We start from the raw sequence: 19375 nt of genomic DNA, 5'->3' as shown, positions 1-19375 counted from the left end.
AATTGAGATCTTGTACCATATTGAGGAGAGTCAAAAATGTACATTAAAAATACAAAATTACATTTCAAAAGAACATTTTCTTGCAGATATCATAGCTGACTGTATAGTCTACTTTTACCCTTCCTCTGAATGGCAAGGCAACAGAGAGGAATAGAGTGAAGAAGCAGAAAATAACTGGAAGTGAAAGGGAGAGAAGTAACAGTGGGACACTTACTGTTAGGGTCAATAATTATAATTTAATCAATTACTTGATTTACTTTTAAAAATATCCTTTTATGTGGTCAGTATATTCTCTTTGGGCTCTCATATTTGTCAATTTTCTGATGCAGAGAACAGATTCCACTCTAGACAATTTGAGTAAAAGGATTTATTACAGCATGTCAGATGGCTTTACAGAATTATTGAGATGGTTGAATGGAAATCTGTAGGATGAAATTCCAGAATCTATTTTCAAGTCTGTACTGCAGAACCAGGCTGCAAAAGGAGCTGCTTCTCCTGCCATGATTAGGAAGCTGCTTGTCAAATTAGGAGGCTTCCCTTATTATGTATTTAAATACAGGGCTGCCTCAGTTGGAGTGGTTAAATTAGCCACTGTTATTGGACTTGGAACAGCACAACCATGCCCTAGTCGGGAAACCTCATGTGCAAAATCAGGAAGCTTCGGGATCCCACATGATGTCGCCTTTTCTAGTAGCAAGAAGCCATTTCTGCCAAACCAACAAGCCTCAGAGACACAGTTTGGCTGCAGAACTATGCCACATTTCCCATAATACCCATTGATAAAACACAGGCCCAGCATCCCATTATCTCAGTTCAAATTTCAAGTCTCCTGTGATTGCGTCTGATACAGAACCTGAATCAAACTTGCATCACCAGCTGAACATGAATTAGGGAAAAGTTTGGTTTAGCTTTCTGCTCTCCACGGGAGAGGGAAGTCACAACAGAAGAAAATCGGAATAGATATTCTGAGCCAAACCCCCATAACTGCATTAGGCTTCATTCTAACTTCTCCACATTCATCTTTGCAAAGTTCAAACATTCTTTTGTTGTTATGCAGAGAATTACATATTCGGTCCATCTTTGAGCATAGTCCCAAAGTCTAGAACACTCCTCCTGTAAATAAGAGCTTAAAAAAAATCTACTCACTATATATAGATGACAGACACATATATGATGTGTCAGAGGATGTTAAGTGCTAATAGAAATATGAATCAGGGCTTGAGGCATAGCAAGAAAGAAAGGGCAGTTGTTATTTTATGTACAACAGCCAGGGAAGGCCACACTGATAAGGAGATACTTAGTGAAGACCTGAAATGAATTGAAAAAAGTAGTCATATGTCTATGTAGTAGAGGGAAAAACAAGTTCAAAAGCCCTCTCTGAGATGGAAGCATGCCTGGCCTACGGGAGGAACAGCACCAAGGTCAGGAGTCAATCGAAGGAGGGAAGCGTGGTAGTGGTGCTTACATCATACAGGCCACTGTAGGCTATTAGGAGGACTTTGGCCTATTCCCTGTGTGTGATGGGAAAACACCAGAGTTTTGAACAAACAAGAGATATGATGTGACCTAGGTTTCGAAAGGATCATTCCAGATGTGTGGAGAGGAGCCTGAGAGTAGGGTGGGGCTGAGAGGTAGAAGCAGGAAAATCAACTAGAAGTTATTATGATCAACCAGGCAAGAGATAACGGTGTCTTGGCAGTGAAGGTGGTGCAAGAGTGGTGCAAGCGATGAAAGGGTTTGATCTAGAGGGTATGTTGGGGGGAGGTTTTGCTGATGAATTAAGAATGGGGTATGAGAGAAGAAAGAGAAAGATTTTAGTCCAGGCAGTAGGAAGAATGGAAGTTATCACTTGCTCAGATGTGGAAGACAGGAGAGGTGATTCATGTTGACAGGCTGAGTGGCAATGAGAGGTTCCCTTTGGAATTGTTAGTTTTGAGATGGCTATTAGATATCTTTGGGGAGACACTGAGCGTGCAGTTGGAGAGGGATGAAGGAGAGGGATTCAGGCTGAAGAGTTTTCCATATGTACAGAAGGCTGAGACTTGCCATGAGACGGGCTCAGCTCAACCAGGGCTGCCTATAAATAAGAGAGGACATCTAAGCATGAGGCCAGAGTCACTCCATGTTTAGATATTAGGGAGCTAAGGAAAGACTAGCAAAGGCTGAGAAGGAGGGCTCAGAAAAATAGTATGAAGATTAGGAGAGTGGAATCCTGGAAACCAAGCGGACAAAATGTTTGAAGAAGGATGGAATTATGAACTGTGTCAATTATTATTGACAGGCGAGGTAGCCATATGCACCAGTTTGCCCAGGATCATCCCAGCTTATGCTTTTGTCCTGGATTAATTACTAGCAGTGCCCCTTTCACACTTAAAAGTGATCTTGTTCAGACCATAACTTACATGGTCCCCTACAGTGCACACGGAGGTGTGTTGTTCAGATCATCTTCCGGAGAGCCTGCTGTGGGCAGCACGGCTGATTGACACCTCCAGCTGCTGTATTTTCAGATCTACTGTGACATTTATGCCAGGTCGTGCCTCCCTTGAGCCATTTCCTACCAATGACTGAATGCAGAGAAGTACTAGAAATGGGCCATTCCTACCTGATGTGGCTGTTATGGGCTACTAAGAGGCCATGTTGACTTGGGGCTCCCTTTTGGTCTAGCTGAGACTTTCCCAGAATTACACTGTAATCTGAGGCTCTTCCCATCCAATCGTCCCTTCTCTCTCTCTTTAACAGGTGTCAAGCCAAGTGGAAACCTCTGAACCGGCTGCTCTCCTCCTTTCCCTCCCCTAGCCACGTCAAAGCTGAAGCCCAGGGGATAGCAATGGTTCACGCCATCATTAAAGATCTAAAGGTTGCAGGGTTCATGGCTTCTATCATCTCTCCATTTAATTCCCCAGAGCTCCTATGGAGACCACATGGATCCTGGAGAATGACTTGCATACCATGAGTTAAACCAAATAGAGCCCCAATTACAGTTGCTATGCCAGATGTAGTATCTTTACTAGAACATATTGGTAAGGCCACCAGTACCTGGTACATGTCTTGGCATCTGCTTATCAGAGAATCCTACCTGAGGTAGCCCCTATTGATGAGACAGATAAAAGGAATACTTCAGGTTTAGACATACGGAGCTAACTGATGGCCTTGACAAGTGTGTGTGTAGTGGAACCTAAATTAGAGTGGATAAAAGGGAAATGAATATATAAATGGACAGAGCAAGAAGATGACTCATGTGAGGCATTTTGTCATTTAAAGGGAACAGAGAAGCAACCGGCAGGAGAGGGGTCAAGGGAGTTTGTTTTTGTTTTTTGTCTTTAAAGGCAGGAGTATTGCAGCCTGTTTTATGTTAGTGGGAATGACCCAGTAGAGTGGGCAAACTGATGGTGCAGGAAGAAGAGAGGCCAAGTGTTGAAGTGATGTCTTGAGCACAAAGAGTGGGATACAGTGCAGGAACATGGTATTCGACACTCACTGACTCCTATTTAAAGTGGAGAACCTCTCCCCACTTCTCTTAATAAGAGATTTTCTTTACTGAAGCAGGCTTCCAGATAGTTTTCCCTTTTTTAGCTTTTACCCCAAACCTCAACTCAACTCCTATTTTTAGATTTGTTTGCACATAATGAAATAGGAAACACTAATGCAATGTTTTGTGTGTATTTTTCACAATAATTGACAGTACCTGCTCAATGTATTTAGTATCCAGTTAAGGGAGCAAAGAATATTATAAATCAAGGGTGAATGGAATGATCTTTAGGGTGACTGCAACCTCTTACATGCTGAACTTTAGTCCCAAGAGGTTATAAAGTAAATGCCAAGTAAGTGGCACAGACATCAGGTGGTAGGAGTCCCAATAGAGGGGAGACTACGCACTGGCTCTGGTGTGGAGACGAGGCTTCACGGAGGAGGGAGAACTTACGCTAGACTTTGGAGAATAGATAGCATTTGGATAACAGGGTAGTTAGAAGGTTTCCCAATACAGCGGGAGGTAGGAATTCACAAGGAACCTTCGGCAGCATATGAGAAAATCATGGCAGACTGCTCTAACCCGGAAGAATAGTCAACTAGAATTGTGCTGAGGTACTCTGTTAATTTCCAGATTGTGTGCTGTTGAGCCGAAGTCATCTGATGGTGAGTTTGGTGTCCCCCTGAAAACCAAGACAAGATAGCTCTAGCTTCATTCTGAGCATTGATGTGGATATCTGGGACAAGAAAGCACAAGAGCCAGATCAGAAAATGGAAAGACAGGGGCGCCTGGGTGGCACAGTTGTTAAGCATCTGCCTTCGGCTCAGGGCGTGATCCCAGCGTTCTGGGATCGAGCCCCACATCAGGCTCCTCTGCTAGGAGCCTGCTTCTTCCTCTCCCACTCCCCTTGCTTGTGTTCCCTCTCTCGCTGGCTGTCTCTCTCTCTAATAAATAAATAAAATCTTAAAAAAAAAAAAAGAAAATGGAAAGACAGCATACAAAGCATTGTCTATCACATCCCTTTTAGAACTTTTCTGTTTATATTAAGGAGAGAAAGAATAAAGGATGTGTAATTGAGTTCAAATTAGGAATTCCTCTAATGGGGAGGTGACAAAAGTGAAATATGCGTTCTAAAATAGCAGTAAAATACGTAGTCATAAGCTTTTAGGATCTGAAAAATTATATACTATTAAACTGTATACTTTTGTTTTATTTTATCACTTAATTGCTGTTCCGTAACGTAGGGAGATTCAGTGGTACGTATACTTTCTCTTCCTCCCAAGATCTAAAGCCCATATTCACCTGCAGCCTGATACGTGACTGGGAGGCATTGTTTATGTGTCTTTTTCAGTTTCAACACATTTTATATCTCAAGCAAAGAAAGGAAGATGGCAATACCCCAATGGTGGATTTTTAAATTTTTCAGTCTCATTTATAATAACACCGTTCCTTAAAGATCAAATAACCAGACATCTCAAACATCAACGCAAGATGAAGTTGTCAGCATTATCAATTTTTATTTGTTAACTACATGGTTTGGCACTAAGTATAAAATTGTGAATAATTTTCCTTCTCACCAATTCCAAGGAATACACCTTCATTGTCATTTTTCCTCAGGGTATAAGTCTGACATTTCCTTAGACTCTTTTCTTACTCCTTTAAAAAAGTGCAAGCAGGGGCGCCTGGGTGGCTCTGTCCTTAAGCGTCTGCCTTGGGCTCAGGGCGTGATCCCGGCTATGGGATCGAGTCCCACGTCAGGCTCCTCCACTGGAGGCCTGCTTCTCCCTCTCCCACTCCCCCTGCTTGTGTTCCCTCTCTCGCTGCTGTCTCTCTCTCTAATAAATAAATAAATAAATAAATAAATAAATAAATAAATATAATATTTAAAAAATAAAAAATTAAAAAGTGCAAGCAAAAAAAGAGAAAAGAGTATTTTTAGGAATCTTTGAACAAGGAAGAACAAATATTTTAAACTATGTTTGCTGTGTTTCTTACCAAAAGTCTGTCAATACCTTTCTGTCAGTTTCTGGGTATAGAGGAGGAATTGTCTGAAGTAAAAACAGGATTTCACACTCTACCAAACAAGGTGGGATAACACTAATAATACAGAACTTTTCTGATATCAGAAAAGATCCAAAGATATCATAAACTTCCATAAAAAAACAGGTACAATATTAAAAAAAGTCATGTGATACTAGATGAAAAAATATCCAATTATTTTCTGGGATGCATTACACATTGGGTAGAATGTGGCAGATGAAGAAAAGAGAAATAAGATTGTACCTCGTGAAAATAAACAGCAACGACAACAAAATATGTATTTTTGTTTTCTATCCCATTTCTTGATAGTGCTGTTATTGGCACAGGGCAGATTATAGAGTTGCCAAAAATAAGGGCAAGGCTGTAGCAGTGAGAATTAGCCAGAAAAGAAACAAACTTACGACATTGTCATCAATTATAATTGTTGTTTTGAGCCATTGTGTGTGTAGAATTTTAGGATACGTGATTTGCTTTTCCTGAGTGAGAACGATTTTTATTTGAAGTATGTTAAAGAAGTTTCCAAATTATAAGCAGTATTTTACTAGTTGTAAATACACATAGAAACCAAAACATATAGTCTATAAATAAATGCTGGTAAAAATTTCTGCCTAGTAACTCGATCGTGAGAGTCACGCAAATATTGATTAGGAATCAAAAAATGTTAATTTTTTAGTTTTGTTTCCCAAAAATTGGGTTTACCTTTAACCTAAATTTTCTCTTATGTAATAATTACGTATTTATTGATTTATACAGTGTTGACAGGAAATGGAACAGAGGAGGATCGTTTGAGCAAAATCACGTCAGCCATTTGACATAGTGGGAGATAAGTACAACCAGAGGTTACTACGAGTTTATAAGAACAAAACAAAAGAATAAGAAATATGCTGCTGCTGTTTTTCTAGGGGGAGATAAAGGAATTCCAGTAAGGCAATGGAAATTTGGACTCCTTAGTTTTGTTCTAGCGGAGGTTCGTTCCGTGAGAGTAGGTCAGAAAACTCAGAGAGATACTGTAACTTGAGGTAGACATGACGGTATTGTGGAGACCTTTAGATTTTTCTCTCGTTGAGTTAAACTTGTTTAGTAAAGTGAAAAATTCCAAATAAAGGGTAACGTTTTACCAAAGTAATCATTATTCTGGTAAATTCGATTTTATGTATTTCTGTAAACAATATGTTTCTCTGAGACAGTAATTCTTTGGTAAAAATATTCTGCTCTTTCCCCCTAGAAGAGAATCTGTCTCTCTCCTTAAAGTGAGCTTGGACTAGCAGAACACCTCTGCCGCCTCTGTCAGAGGCCAGTCGGCCTGGACTTGATGTTTCTCCTGGAGTGCGGGTCAAGGCTGGAAACAACTGGGAGCTGTTCCTGAAGGCTGCTTTGCCTTTTTAGGGTATGAGGGTCTCTCTGTGTTTAGGAGAACATGATTGACAGCTCCACTCCAGCTCCAATTAGCACCCTATAATTTATTAGCTTCTGCTTTCAGATTATGCGTTAACTTCACAAATATTTCAACCACGGAACCAGCAGCTATCAAGTGTCTCTTTCCTGATCCAGCCTTCTGGGGCTGGAGTGAAATACAAGGAAAGAGCAGTACAGTTGGTCTGTCAAGTGAGAATAATCATTTGTGTCTGTGCCTGTCTGAGGGCACAGAGTCTCTGATTTTCCTGTAGGCCTGCATCAGAGAGAGAGAGAGAGAAAGAGAGAGAGAGAGAAATATCCGTAGACAGATTCTATTGTGAGGGTACCATATTTATATTATTAGTTTCATTTATTCATGAGAGATGAGGGAAAGCTGGTGTTGAGGAAATGTGAAATTTACGTTTGCTTAACCCCGTTGCGTAAATGTCAAAACTTCAGTTATGTACGAACAGCAAATCTAATAATGATACTGCCTTCGGGCCATTTATTCCTTTACTCCAGATTTTAGGAATATGTAATAGATACTGAATAATAATAAATCCTAAAAATCTTGCAAGGAAAATGGAATGTACAGAGTATAGACTTTGAAAAGTATGATCAAAATGTAAATTATTTGCAGGCATATTGTCAACAGAGTGTTAAGGCAATTTTATAAAGGAATCTTATTTTTTTTTGTTTCCTTTAAAGTCTTTTCAAATATCTTTCAAGTTTACTTTCATGCTTTGACACCGTAGGAATTACATTTAAAATGCTATTTATAGAAATAGCATTTATATGAAAAGCAGTTTGCCTAAGTCTTATTTTTTTTCTCCTCCAACTCCAAAGTGATCAATCACTAAGTGTTTAAAAAAAAATCCTGTATATTTTGATAGAAAGGGTATGGGTGACCGCACATAAACCCAGGGTTTATGAATCTGAGCAAACTGGAAGTTAAATTGCTCTTAAGAGTTGTTTCCTCTGATAAAAAGGGCACAGAAAGAGCAGTACTTACCCAGAAAGAGTGCAAGAGAAGCTTCCAGTAAGGGGATGTAAGTCCTAACGTCCACCATTTCTGCCCTCCTTCCTATCCAGGCCCAAATCAATCTTAAGTCATTGCTAGAATTTGCCACACATTGAAATAGAACTTCAAAGGGGAAATGAGACAGGATGGCAACTCCTTTTAAACTAAAGGAGTAGAACAGATAGAGTTCCCTGAAGTTGGGTGACTGAGTTCTCAGCCAGAGGGCAATCGGTAAAAGGATTACTTGGTGGCGGAGAGCTGTCTCTCCCCTTTTCATCACCTCTCCCTCAGCTGAGGCCAAGCGCACAGGGAACGCTGCATGGAGAGGCTGCCAGTGCCAGCGGAGATGAGCAGAGGAGAAGCTTATCTTTCTCTCAGGCCGCCCAACCAGGTAGAACACGTGAAAATGTCATGTTTGCCTTTCCCCGTGTCATCCTTCATGCCCTTGAATGTCCTTTTATCGACGTCCAGGGCCTTCTCTAATCTGCATCCTTTCATGAATATTAACAAGACAGGCATAGGAATTCATATTTTGCATGAATTTGGTGGGCCTAAAGCATGTCTGTTAGGATTTTTAATTCACTCAAGTTCTCTCTGATGACACAGACAGGATCATTATAGTTCTAGGTCGTCTTGCATTTCTACTTGGGGAACGTCTAACACGGAGGGAAATGCTGTCATCTGAGTGTCCTGCGTGCCAGGTCATCAGAGCCCAGCTCAGCAGTCTGGATGGTCTGGTCAGGACTGCCCTGAAGGCCAGTTCCAGTGAATGAGTCTCCTCACCAGCAACCTGATATTCAGGTCAGATGCAACTCAGGGGAGAGTCTTCAGTAATCAGAACCTTGTGGCTGGGCAAATGCTGCCTGTGGGTTCTGAGCAGAGATCTTGTGGGTGCTAACGCCGTGGGGCACGGGCAGCGTCTCTTCCAGTGGGGACTGTTTGCAGACAATGTCCAGCAGAGAATGCACCTCGTGCTTTCTTCTTCAACGGCATACTCAGCGGCAAATTCTAAAAAGCAAGCTGGGACTTAATGAATTTTATTTATGCTTGTATATACTAGTGTTCCGTGCCAATGGAACATGGATTAAAAAAATCCACAGAGATGTCCAGAGTTAATTTTAGTTATTGCTTCAATGTCCAAACCTCAGGCTAACTCTTACACGACTCGGCTTGGGTGTGAAGAGCTTCAGGGCCGTGAAGTCTGGTAAATACTGAAATGAATTAATAAGAGAAGCAAAAATAATTCCCTCCTGGAGAAGAATGGAAATCTGCATCTGACTGAATGGTCTATAGATAGTATCATTTGATGAAGAGGTGTGAAAATGTCCTGTGATAGTTCCTTTGAGACCAGGGATTCCGTAAGGTCTATGGTATGTCAGCCTTTGCTGCCCTGCCTCTCTCCCCTTCCTTCTTCATTTACTGTGGAGGAGAAAGGAAACCCGAAGTTGAGCCACCCGAGGCAAATCAGAAGAGGACAAGCAGCCTGTGTGGTGGGTAACAGGGCGGTCTCTGCATCCAGGTGGCCTGGGTTGGCACCCTGGCTCTGCCACTTACTGGCTGTGTGACTGGGCAAATTATTTTTCCTCTCTGAGCCTCAGTTGTCTTGTCGATGAGAAGGGGATCATCATAATAAATACGACATCGAATGGCTGTGCGACTTCAATGAGTTAACCTGCGTATGAAGTCCTCAGACCAGCGCCTGATAAACACTTAACATCAGTTATTATGAGCGCTATCGCGTCTGATGCAGCATACTCATCGAGTACCTTCCCCAGAAGCAAAACCAGTAACAGGTTCCTGTAATGATTGCCGTCTACTTCACAGCTGCCAAGATGATAGAACGAGGGGATGGGTACCTTTGCTAAGCCGTACTCTGAGTAAGGTCCCTTACGGCCCCCAACTCTTGAGACTATTATGCAAGATAAATTGTATTTGTTTCTCATGTTATCATGAAGGTCAAGATTTGAACTAATATTTTTATGCTTGAATAATCTAGATCTAGAAGGGCGATTTGAACATAACACAAAATATTTCCTTCAGGCACTTTAGTGAATGAACATAACTCTGGCATCAAGAGAAAATTAAGAGAAAGACCACTAATTTCTTAATAATCAATCTCTCTCTCCCTTCTTTTCTTTTCTTTCTTTCTTTCTTTCTTCTTTCTTTTTTTTTTTTTTTTTTTTTTTTGCCTAGTGGTAGGTTTGGTTTCTTAGCCTAGCTTACTAAAATGTAATACAAGCAATAAAAAACACTTTTTTATCCGACTACTGTCTTAAGAGAACAGAAAAAGCAACAATTCCCTTCTGGAGAATAAATGTGTGCCTGACTGAGCGGTGGTGTCCGGGTGGTGCTTTCAGTACCATCTCTACTTTCAACCCAGCGAATGCTGACAGGTAAGCCCTGGGCGTCTGCAGGCCACAATTTTCTCCTTTGTGAAACAGAGGTGGGATACCTAACTTCTCACTCCCAGGGCTGACGTCAAGTGGAAAGGGTTAACAGGTTTCACAGGATGCAAAACACTTTGGGAAAACAAAAAGCACTATATACATAAAGTCACGTTAGTTACCGACATCAGATTGTACTACTATAAATTATTTTATTCTACTCGAGAAAGACTAAGACATTTATTTTCTTTTTATGAAATAACACAGCGACCCTGCAGTAAAGAGACATCTTTACTGTTCGTTTCTTCTTCCTCATCACCTTCAGCTTTGCCCATGCATGGACCCCTTCCCCTGTGCCAAAATGAAAGTGACCAAATCGAGACCACAGAGACTGGGAGGACTTTTCGAGGTATTAGAGACTCTGTGGACATTTCTTCCCCTTGTGGTGATTCCTGGTTCTTCTTCATGGAGACAGTTGGGGTTTCTTGCTGCTTTTCTTTTTTTTCCCATCCAGAGGAGGGCGGAAGGAGAGACGGAATTTGTGGGAGAGAAGGCAGAGAAGGGTTTCTTCTTTCATCGTAAAATGTTCCTCGTAAAAAATATGACACACACACACACACACACACACACACACACACACAAAATAGATCCAGTGCAATTGCAATTGTTGTGCCAAACACTGGGAAGTGCCACCTTGGTCGATGTATTTCTGGAGTTTTCAACAGTTGTCCTACAACAGCTGCATTTCAGTAAGACTTGGGCAGGTGGCTCCAGATAAGCCACTTGCCACTCACATTTAGGCTGAGGCTTCCATATTCACAGTCCAAAGGAGACGAGTGTGTCTTTGTGTCTGGAGTGGGTGTTGCAGAGGGAGTGGGCACGGAGGGAGCTGGAGGCCATGAGGTGAGGAAGAAGGAACTGGCCTCTTTTACTTCTCTACCACAGTCTTCGATGCAAATACAAACACATTTTAAATGTGAGGATACTGACATCAGTAGTGCTACGGTCACACTACTTACTGACATAATTCACATCAGCATAAAAAATATTCACACCAAAAAGTCTCTTTTTTTTCCCTCCTCTTTCCAAGAAAACTTATGACATCATATCATCTAAGGGAGCTCACCACAGATATTTCCAGTGATTTGCCCAAAAGTCATCAAACATGATTCAGAGTCTTTGGATCTGCTCTTTCCGCAGAAGGAATTATTGTTAGACAAAATTTCTGTAGATGTATGTTTTGGTTTTCCCAACACGTGGAGATGTTTGAAGTCTCTGCCTTCCCCCACGTCCTCATCCATGAAGTGAGAGGCCCAGATGCTTGAGCCTTCATGGCTGGTCGGAAGGGAAAGGGAAGGGGAAACCCGGGGTCATCAGATCAGCTCAGGAGGGATGCACCACAGAGGGAATAACGACGAGCTGCAAACCAAGATCAGAAGCCATTACAAACCCACTCGATTTCAGCTCTGAGCGTCAGCAATCGCGCTAGGCAGAGACCTACAGGGAACAAGGTGGGCAGTCTAAAACCAGTACAGATCCTTGCTTTTGTCCTGAGGCTGTAAACCTGAAAACAGAGAGAAAACAAAAGAAAGAGAGAGAGAGAAGGAGAAGAGAAATAGAGAGGGAGAGAAAGGGGGTTGGGGGCGGGAAGGCACAGGTGTTTAAGGAAAGAGAAAGACAAACACCACAGTTTTATTGTGAATGTCACAATTCATTCAAAGGGCATGAATGAAAGTAAAAGCAAAGCAAACAGAAGTGTCAAATCTTCACCTGAAGGGAGGGTGGGTCGGCAAGACTACAAGCCAATGACTGCATTTATAATATAACCATTTTTTGATTATGCCCTAAAAATAAAGGAAGCAGAAGAACGTACCTTTCAAATTCAACTCGTTAAGCCAGAAACTCAATATAGTCATTGAAATCACATTCTCCTTGAATTTTACATTTTAAGAGACCTATTTAATTTGGCAATTAGGTTGATACCAGAAGCACATTTTTCTTGTCACTAGGAGACAATACCGCCCCCCCCCAAGCTGAAGAAGATTTTGAGCTATACTCTTAGCTCTAGGTCCTCTAGGTCAGCGCTGTCCAATAAAAACACAATGGGAGCCACAGGCATCATTCTAAATTTTCTAGCAGCCACATTGGGAAAAAAGTAAAAAGAACCAGGTGAGAATTAATCTTAGTTATATATTTTATTTAGCCCAATATGTTCAATATGCAATGTGTCGAAAGTATTCCAACATGCAATCAACATAAAAATATTAGTGACATGAATTTTACATTTTTTCTTTGCCCACAGTTTTGAAATCCAGTGTGTATTATGCGCCCTACAGCACATCCCAATTCGTCCTAGCCGCATTTCAAGTGCTCAACAGGTACATGCGGCTAGCGGTTACAGAATTGAACAGCGCAGAGCTAGAACCTTTTCAACAAATTTATTTATTTATTTATTTATTTATTTATTTATTTATTTATTTAAAAAAAATCCTCTATTATCTCTACCAGCCAGGTTAGGGCCGTGTCCTTTCTCATTCTGCCCACACCGATGACACTGGGTCACCTGCTGAAGCACAACCCTGCCATGCAGACCTTTGGGCCACAAGGTCACTGGGGTCTCCAAGGAGAACTAAGGGGGATCCGGGGCTCAGCCCAGGGTCGGACACAGGGCAGGAGGGGTCCGGGGAGGCCAAGCTCCCTCTCCCGCTTACCTGAGTCCACGCTGAGTCCCAGACCCTGGGCCACGTCCCCCGCGGGGCTGGCGAAGGGTCCCCCGGGCGCGGCCCACGCGGAGCCGGTCGGCTCGCCCTTGGCGGAGAGCTCGCAGGGCGGGCTGCCCGGGGCGGGCGCCGGGGCGGGCGCGAGGCGGGCCGGGCGCCCCGAGGCTGCGGGCATCAGCAGCGGCCCGTAGCGCGGGTCGAAGTGCGGCGCGTAGACCTCGTGCACGGCGGCTGGCCGCGGGTAGGCGGCTGCCTGGGCGCCCAGGGCGCTGCCCAGCGCGTATGGGTGGTGCGGGTGCGCGTGGTGCGGGTGCGCGTGGTGCCAGGGCTCGGCCGCGCCCTGGTGCAGGTGGCTGTGCAGCGCGGCCGGCGAGTAGGGGTCGGCGGCGGCGAAGGGCAGCTCCGAGTGCGCGGCGGCCAGCGGGCTGCCCAGCGGGGCGGGCACCGGTGCCTGGTACGCGCTGTTCCAGAAGGAGGCGGGGAAGCTGCGCTGGCTCATCGGGAAGGAGCCGTCTGCAGGCCGGCGAGGCGGAGGGGAGGAAAGGAAGAGAGGAGCGCGTCACGGCGGGGGAGGTGGAAGAGCCAACCCCGCACGGCGGGAAAGCTGAACGCGCCGGGCCGGCAAAGGGCGGGAAAGCCGCGGCGGGGAGCGGACCTGCAGCCGGGCCTCGGGGGCGGCGCCTTTCTGAGGGGGCTGCAGCCTGCGAACGCGAGCTGGAGGCGTCGCAAAATGGGGGAAACCCTTTGGGAGGGAGGGCCGCTTCCTCGGAATTTGCAGACGCGTCTCCAGTGCGGAAACCCCAGGACAGACTGGGAGAGGAAGAGAGGAGAGACACCCCCTTCAGTTCCAGTCTTGGGGAGCAGGGAGCTTCCCCCGCCTCGAGGCTGCGCTGCCCGGGCGGCCTCGGGGTAGACGCGGCCTCCGTGTCCCAGCCCGCAGCCTCTCCCCAAGCTAAAGATACCTCTACCCACTCTTGGTCAGCCGCCTAGTGATTTCACTACCCCCTCTCGCGTTTCAGCCACCCCAGCTCCAGAAAATGTGCCCCTCCAAGGCCTCTGATAGACTGGAAGTCCATCGACATATTTCAAAGTCTTGCTATTATTAGCCTCCTTTCTAGAAACCTTCTTTCAAATATTTTTTTCCAAGAACTCACGCAAAAGAGTAAACCGGATATATTAAAAGGGCAGTTGTATTATTTGCAGAGGGACACAAAGGGACAGATCTTTTAAATTTTAATTAGTAGTATTTGTTCCTTAAAGTGGGGACGCCAGGAATAATACTAATTCTTATGGCCAGTAGCACTGTTGACCCCCATGCCGGGGAAACATTTTAACAGAACAACAGCATTTAGATCAAACGTGTTGCCTTTAGTGGGAGGGGAAGGGAAGATACTTAATTCCAGGGGACTTGATGGAGCACCTCTCTAGGGAAGGCATCTGCACCACGTGCCAGAGAATTAAAAATGTGCGCAGAATGCATTCTAAGTCGTGGACAGTCTTCCTGTTAAAAACATTTAGGCATCTGCAGAATAAAAAGAATGTTCTGTATTCCAGACTAATGATTTGGGATTTTGTCTAGGCAAGGCTTGCACAAACTGTCAGACACTCTTAAGAGGAAAAGGGAGGGTGACGGCTGTCCTTCCCCCCCCCAATGTAATATTTGTTTCCCTTTTACTACAAAGTCCTCATTTCTCATCTTGGTACAACACATCAAAAATTAAGTTTAGTAAGAAAGCTTACCAAATAGTTACCCCCACCCTTGCCCTGGGAATAAAAGGAGCTTGAGATTTCATAATAGAAGGGAGATTTAGTTGACTTGACCAGTAAATCATTGTCCCAGGCTAGATAAAGCAGCGCTTTGTGAGAAGGGTGGAACAATAAAGAGGGGATGTGTTTGGGGGAAAACCCTTAGAGATGTTTGGTACTAAAGTACCAAAGTAAAATTGGTACTTGACTTGCTTACTGAAGGACATTTTCTGCTTCAAGATGTCCTCAGGAATTGAAACCCGGCAAAAAGCATACATACATTTTAAGAGACAAACTTCAGCAGGTTTTGCTTCCAGTGGGGTCTAGGACTTTTTCCTCTGGGCAAATTTTCAGGAACTGCTAAGTGCCCTCAAGAGGTTGTAGGTGAAGATCTTCCTCGTGGCTTGGAACCGTGTTGGATACGTCACATTCCCACAGCACTTTTACATACATTTTCCTACTTGTCATACAGCCATCTCCAGGGATAGTTAAGAGGGCGAGTATGATTCTAATTTTAGAGACCAGTAAATAGAGTGACCCCATAGAGGTTAAGAGACTTGCCTAAGGTCATATTGCTAGGAAGTGGTAGGGCCAGTAGGAAGACCCAGGTTTCCCAATTCCAAGACTAGTGTTTTTTCTAGGTCACTCTTCTGCTCTGCTCTGCGTCTTCAAGGAGATATTTTTTTTTTCCATCTTTCCTTTTACTTACCCTCCCCACAAGCTCCTCCTCACTTCCTCTCTGACATTTGCTGCCTTTCCTTGAGCCCCTGTAGGTGGGCCCCAGGCCTAGAGCGCTCTCTATCCGCCCTTAGAAGCGGGCCCTTTACTCACCCCGCCAGGGCCCGGAGCTCCTGGGTGCTTTGCTGCTCATACAGCTTGGGGAATAGCTGCTAGGCTGGCTCAGGGCCCTACTGAAGTGCTCGTCCACCACAGAGCTGATGTCCCCCTGGAAATAGGTGAAGAGCACGCAGCGGGAGTTGATGTACTCGGCCTCTGGTGGGCACTCTTTCTCAGGGCTGCCTTCTTCCTCTTTGATACTGGCTGGAGTTTGGCTGGAAAAGGAGGAGCTGCCGCTGCCAGTGCTGTTGCTGGGGCTGGCGTTGCACTCTTGGGCTTCCTGCATTTTGGAGTAATAGGCTAGTTTCTGCCCAAAGACAGAAAGAACAGAGAGGTCAGTTTCAAAGGAGATGGCAAATTGGGTTCCTGCTTCACTCCCTCAGATCCCTAAGGTACCCAGGGGAAAACTGGCAGCCAGGCCTAATCCCCATGCTCAGTAACACACGTGAGCTCCTTGAGAGGCAGACGGCCCTTCTTGGTGTCTCTGTCTCCCCAAAATTGCTGCCGGACCACAGGGAAAGCTCTCTGAAGATATCAGCGGAAAAGTCCCAGAAGATGCCAGGATATGAGCTGAGTTTGACCGCAGAGCCAGTCTCAGTTATATTTTTAAAATCAGGCTCCAAGGATAAAGGGCATCCATGTCCAGTTATGGCCTGACGGTCCCCTGCCTAAGAATCCAGGGCAGATGCACAAGATGTAAGATTTAAGCATCGTCCTGATAGAGCATGAAAAGACCCAAATCTACCCCTTGCAGCCAGGAATGTAAAGGAAGAACTGCCACAGAGGTAGGAGACAGTTCCATTTAGGAAAGAATCATGCGGGGGTAAAAATGCGGAATCACATCCTGACATGGATCATGTGAATAATGCAAGTTGATATTTGTTTGGTCGCCCACAAACTGGCTACTTAAAAGTCTATCTCAGTTTTTGAAGAGATCGTCTTTTGAGTAAGGAAAAACCAGTGGGCTATGAGCATTTCTACCCTTACCATCTCTGTGCACATTGAGGAAACAAGTAATAATAAGGAACACAGAAGAAGATCTCGGCTGTGAGGATGGATAAATTGTGGCTGTCTGGTAGTGATTTTAAAAACCACGTGTGGCTGCTGAAATGAGCATTTTCTTAGAAATGAGCAATAGACTGCAGTCTTAACGAATTTAGGCAGGCAGAGATGGCCTTGAAGCAGGCGGATCATACAAAAATGAACAGAGAACTTCATGGAAAAGGTTGGGTTGGTCCAGGGTCAGGGAGTAGAAAGGACCCAAAAGACAGAAAACCAACCCGTCTCTCCTCTTTGCAACAGTGCCAGCCTGGGAAGGAGCCATCTCAGACACTGAAGCCAAAAGACTGCCGTTGCTTCCTAGTATCACCACTTCCACCAGATTCCCACTTGGCTTATCATGAGGGATTCTGGTGATTCCCCAAATTAACATTGTGAGACTAAGCAAACTCCTAGATGGACAGTTTAAAAGGGGGGGGGGGAGGTAGAAGGAAAAAAGCAAAAAGCAAAACCTACTCCTTCCATCACTAATTCATCAGGAAATTTTTGAATGGACATTCTGAATTTGCAATCAAAATTGGCAGAAACTTGGATGTGGGGGGGTCCGGATGTATTTCAGTCTCTCTTGAACAGGAGTCCAGGTCCTGGCTTTGGAACCTGCTCCCGACTCCCACGGCCCCTGGGTGTGTGATCTTATTCTTTTACTGGATTACGATCTTCAGTTTCTACAATATCAGCTGAGGATGTGGAAAGAAAAACTGGTCCACCAGACTCAGCCCGGAGAAGAGAGAAATTGGAATAATTAAACGAAACTTAAAGAGTTTGCCGAAACGGGGTTAAGTGGTCTTTTTTACAGGTGCGTTTGTGGACGGCAGGTTAGCCCGATGCAGCTCTAGAAAGGCGAAATATTATCTCTGAAGCTCTCATCCGCCAGGTCAACTGCAGCCCGATAATAATCCCCAGAAGTTTGCAGAGCAAAGATTATACAACCCACGCTTTCACGTTCTCTTTGTAACGAATTTCTGGTTCCGGAATTAATTGGCCTGATCCCTTGAGAATTGAAACGGGAGGGAAAAAAGTTACCCCTCAGATAAGCTTGCAGGGATGAGAACGCAGGTCCTTGTATGTTAGACAGAAAGACAGAGACAGGTCTTTGCTTTTGTTCTCTTGTCACTCTCACCTTTGAGACCAAAGTTTGGTTTTCCCTGCGTGAGCTTTGCTCGCATCTCCCCTCACCCGCACCGAAGAATCTGGAGTCCGACAGATCGCTCGCGCGATCCTCGGGTGATCGTTCCCCGGAAGGACAAGGCACGCATTAGCAGGGCTTAGCTGCCTTCTCGAGAGAGCAAGTGGACAAGCTAAAGGGGTTAGCTCGACCTACCGTGTGGCAGCGCCGGCAAACCCCGCATCCCCGGGGCTTCCGCCGCTAGTAGGACGCCCCGGACCCGAGCAAAGGTGCCCCGGACCTCGGGGTACAGGCGGTGCTCCAGGAAGCGGGGGCGCGCCACCGGTCTCCAAGGTCCCGGCCCGGAGGAGACACTTACCTGGTGGTAGGGGGTGTAGGCGGCTGCAAAGTAAGGCTGGGGAGGACCATAGACTTGGTACATAACATCCAGACAGCTCATGGCTCCCCGCAGCGGAGACGGCTAAGTGTTTTTTCATCAACTCCGGGTCGGTGGAGCGCGGTGATGCTGCATGGGCGGCGCTTGGACCCGAGCTCCCGAGTCATCAGCGGCGGAGCGGTGGGCAGCGCGCTCAGCGGCTCGGGATCCCGCTCGCAGGCTCCCCTCCCACCCCGGCAATTTCAGCCCGGACCGCGCTCCGGGATAGAAGCGCCCGGGCTCCCGCTTGTGGGCATTTAAACCCCACGCCGGACTGGCGTGCTGACGCCACTCCCGGCCGCGGAGAGGGCGGGGACCGGGGGGCCAATGGGGAGCCAGGGACTGGGCCCGAGGGGCTCCCGGCGTGTTTCCCCGGGCTCCCGGCGTGTTTCCCCGGGCTCCCCCGAGGCGAGCTGGTAGCCAAAGGTTCGGCGAACTACGCAGCTCTGAGCCTGAGCCCTGAGCCTTCGCGCCGAGACGAGTAGGATTCCCAGGCGAAAGCTGGAGAAAGAAGCAAACCAAGAGAGAGACAGAAAGGGAGTGAGGAGTGCAGAAGGGGGAAAGCGGGGGTTCTCACACTTGGGGAGAGAAAGAAGTGTTCTCCGTGGTGGCAGTGGTGCTGTGGGAGAGCCCCGGCCTCAAACTGGAGAGTTGAGAGTGTGTGAGTCCGGGGGTGGCCAGGTGGGGCAGATTATCTGCTCCCGGCTTCTGGTGCGTGCCGGGAGGGAAGGCGCGCTCCCCAGGAATCCCCTAGGGGATCCGTGTCACCTCAGACAGGAAGTCGAGGAGTCCGGAGACTCCTGCCGGCCGCGGAGGAGCTCCCTCTGGGGGGGAAACAGCAGTGGCTGAAGCCGGTAATGACTGCCCTGATGCACCTCCTCTGACCCAGCCCGCCTGCCGCCAGCTCCCACATCTCAATTCCGCTCTCTGGGGTCGGTCCCTTTTGCCCCTTTAGAGCTCGATCCCGACACTTTCTCTTTGAAGTCCCCCACCCAAACCCGCTCGGTCGGCGCTGTTCGCGCCCCGCCTCTGGCTCCTCCGGGTGCGAGCTGCTTTCGAGGAGTCCAGGAGGCCCTACCCAGCCCCCCGCAGCCCCGGGGCTCCTCGGCCTGAGTCCTTTAAAGTTGGGGTAAATATTTCGGACGAGGACTTGTTGACTGCAA

General features: G+C 46.0%; 1 protein-coding gene across 3 annotated transcripts; it reads right to left on the bottom strand.

Moving 5' to 3' along the window:
• Positions 1-10501: 10501 nt before the first annotated feature.
• VGLL2 (vestigial like family member 2) lies at positions 10502-18536 on the bottom strand. Of its 3 annotated transcripts, none has more exons than XR_015726092.1 (4): positions 18156-18536; positions 15607-15919; positions 12080-13542; positions 10502-11873 (listed from the first exon to the last, which is right to left on the bottom strand). XR_015726092.1 is itself a non-coding variant. In XM_045798540.2 (4 exons), exons 1-4 carry the CDS (start codon positions 18234-18236, stop codon positions 11830-11832), a joined length of 960 nt encoding a protein of 319 aa, XP_045654496.2. In that variant the 5' UTR covers positions 18237-18531; the 3' UTR covers positions 10502-11829. The 3 variants fall into 3 exon arrangements, 2 of the variants coding, with proteins under 2 accessions (XP_045654496.2, XP_045654497.2); XM_045798540.2 differs by having other exon boundaries at positions 13021-13542; positions 18156-18531; XM_045798541.2 differs by having other exon boundaries at positions 10502-11728; positions 13021-13542; positions 18156-18518.
• Positions 18537-19375: the final 839 nt, after the last annotated feature.

This window comes from Ursus americanus, chromosome 11 (genome assembly GCF_024610735.1).
Source record: "Ursus americanus isolate L20-20 chromosome 11, mUrsAme1.1.p, whole genome shotgun sequence".
Lineage (NCBI taxonomy): Eukaryota > Metazoa > Chordata > Mammalia > Carnivora > Ursidae > Ursus > Ursus americanus.
This window is presented reverse-complemented; position numbering and strand designations above follow the sequence as displayed.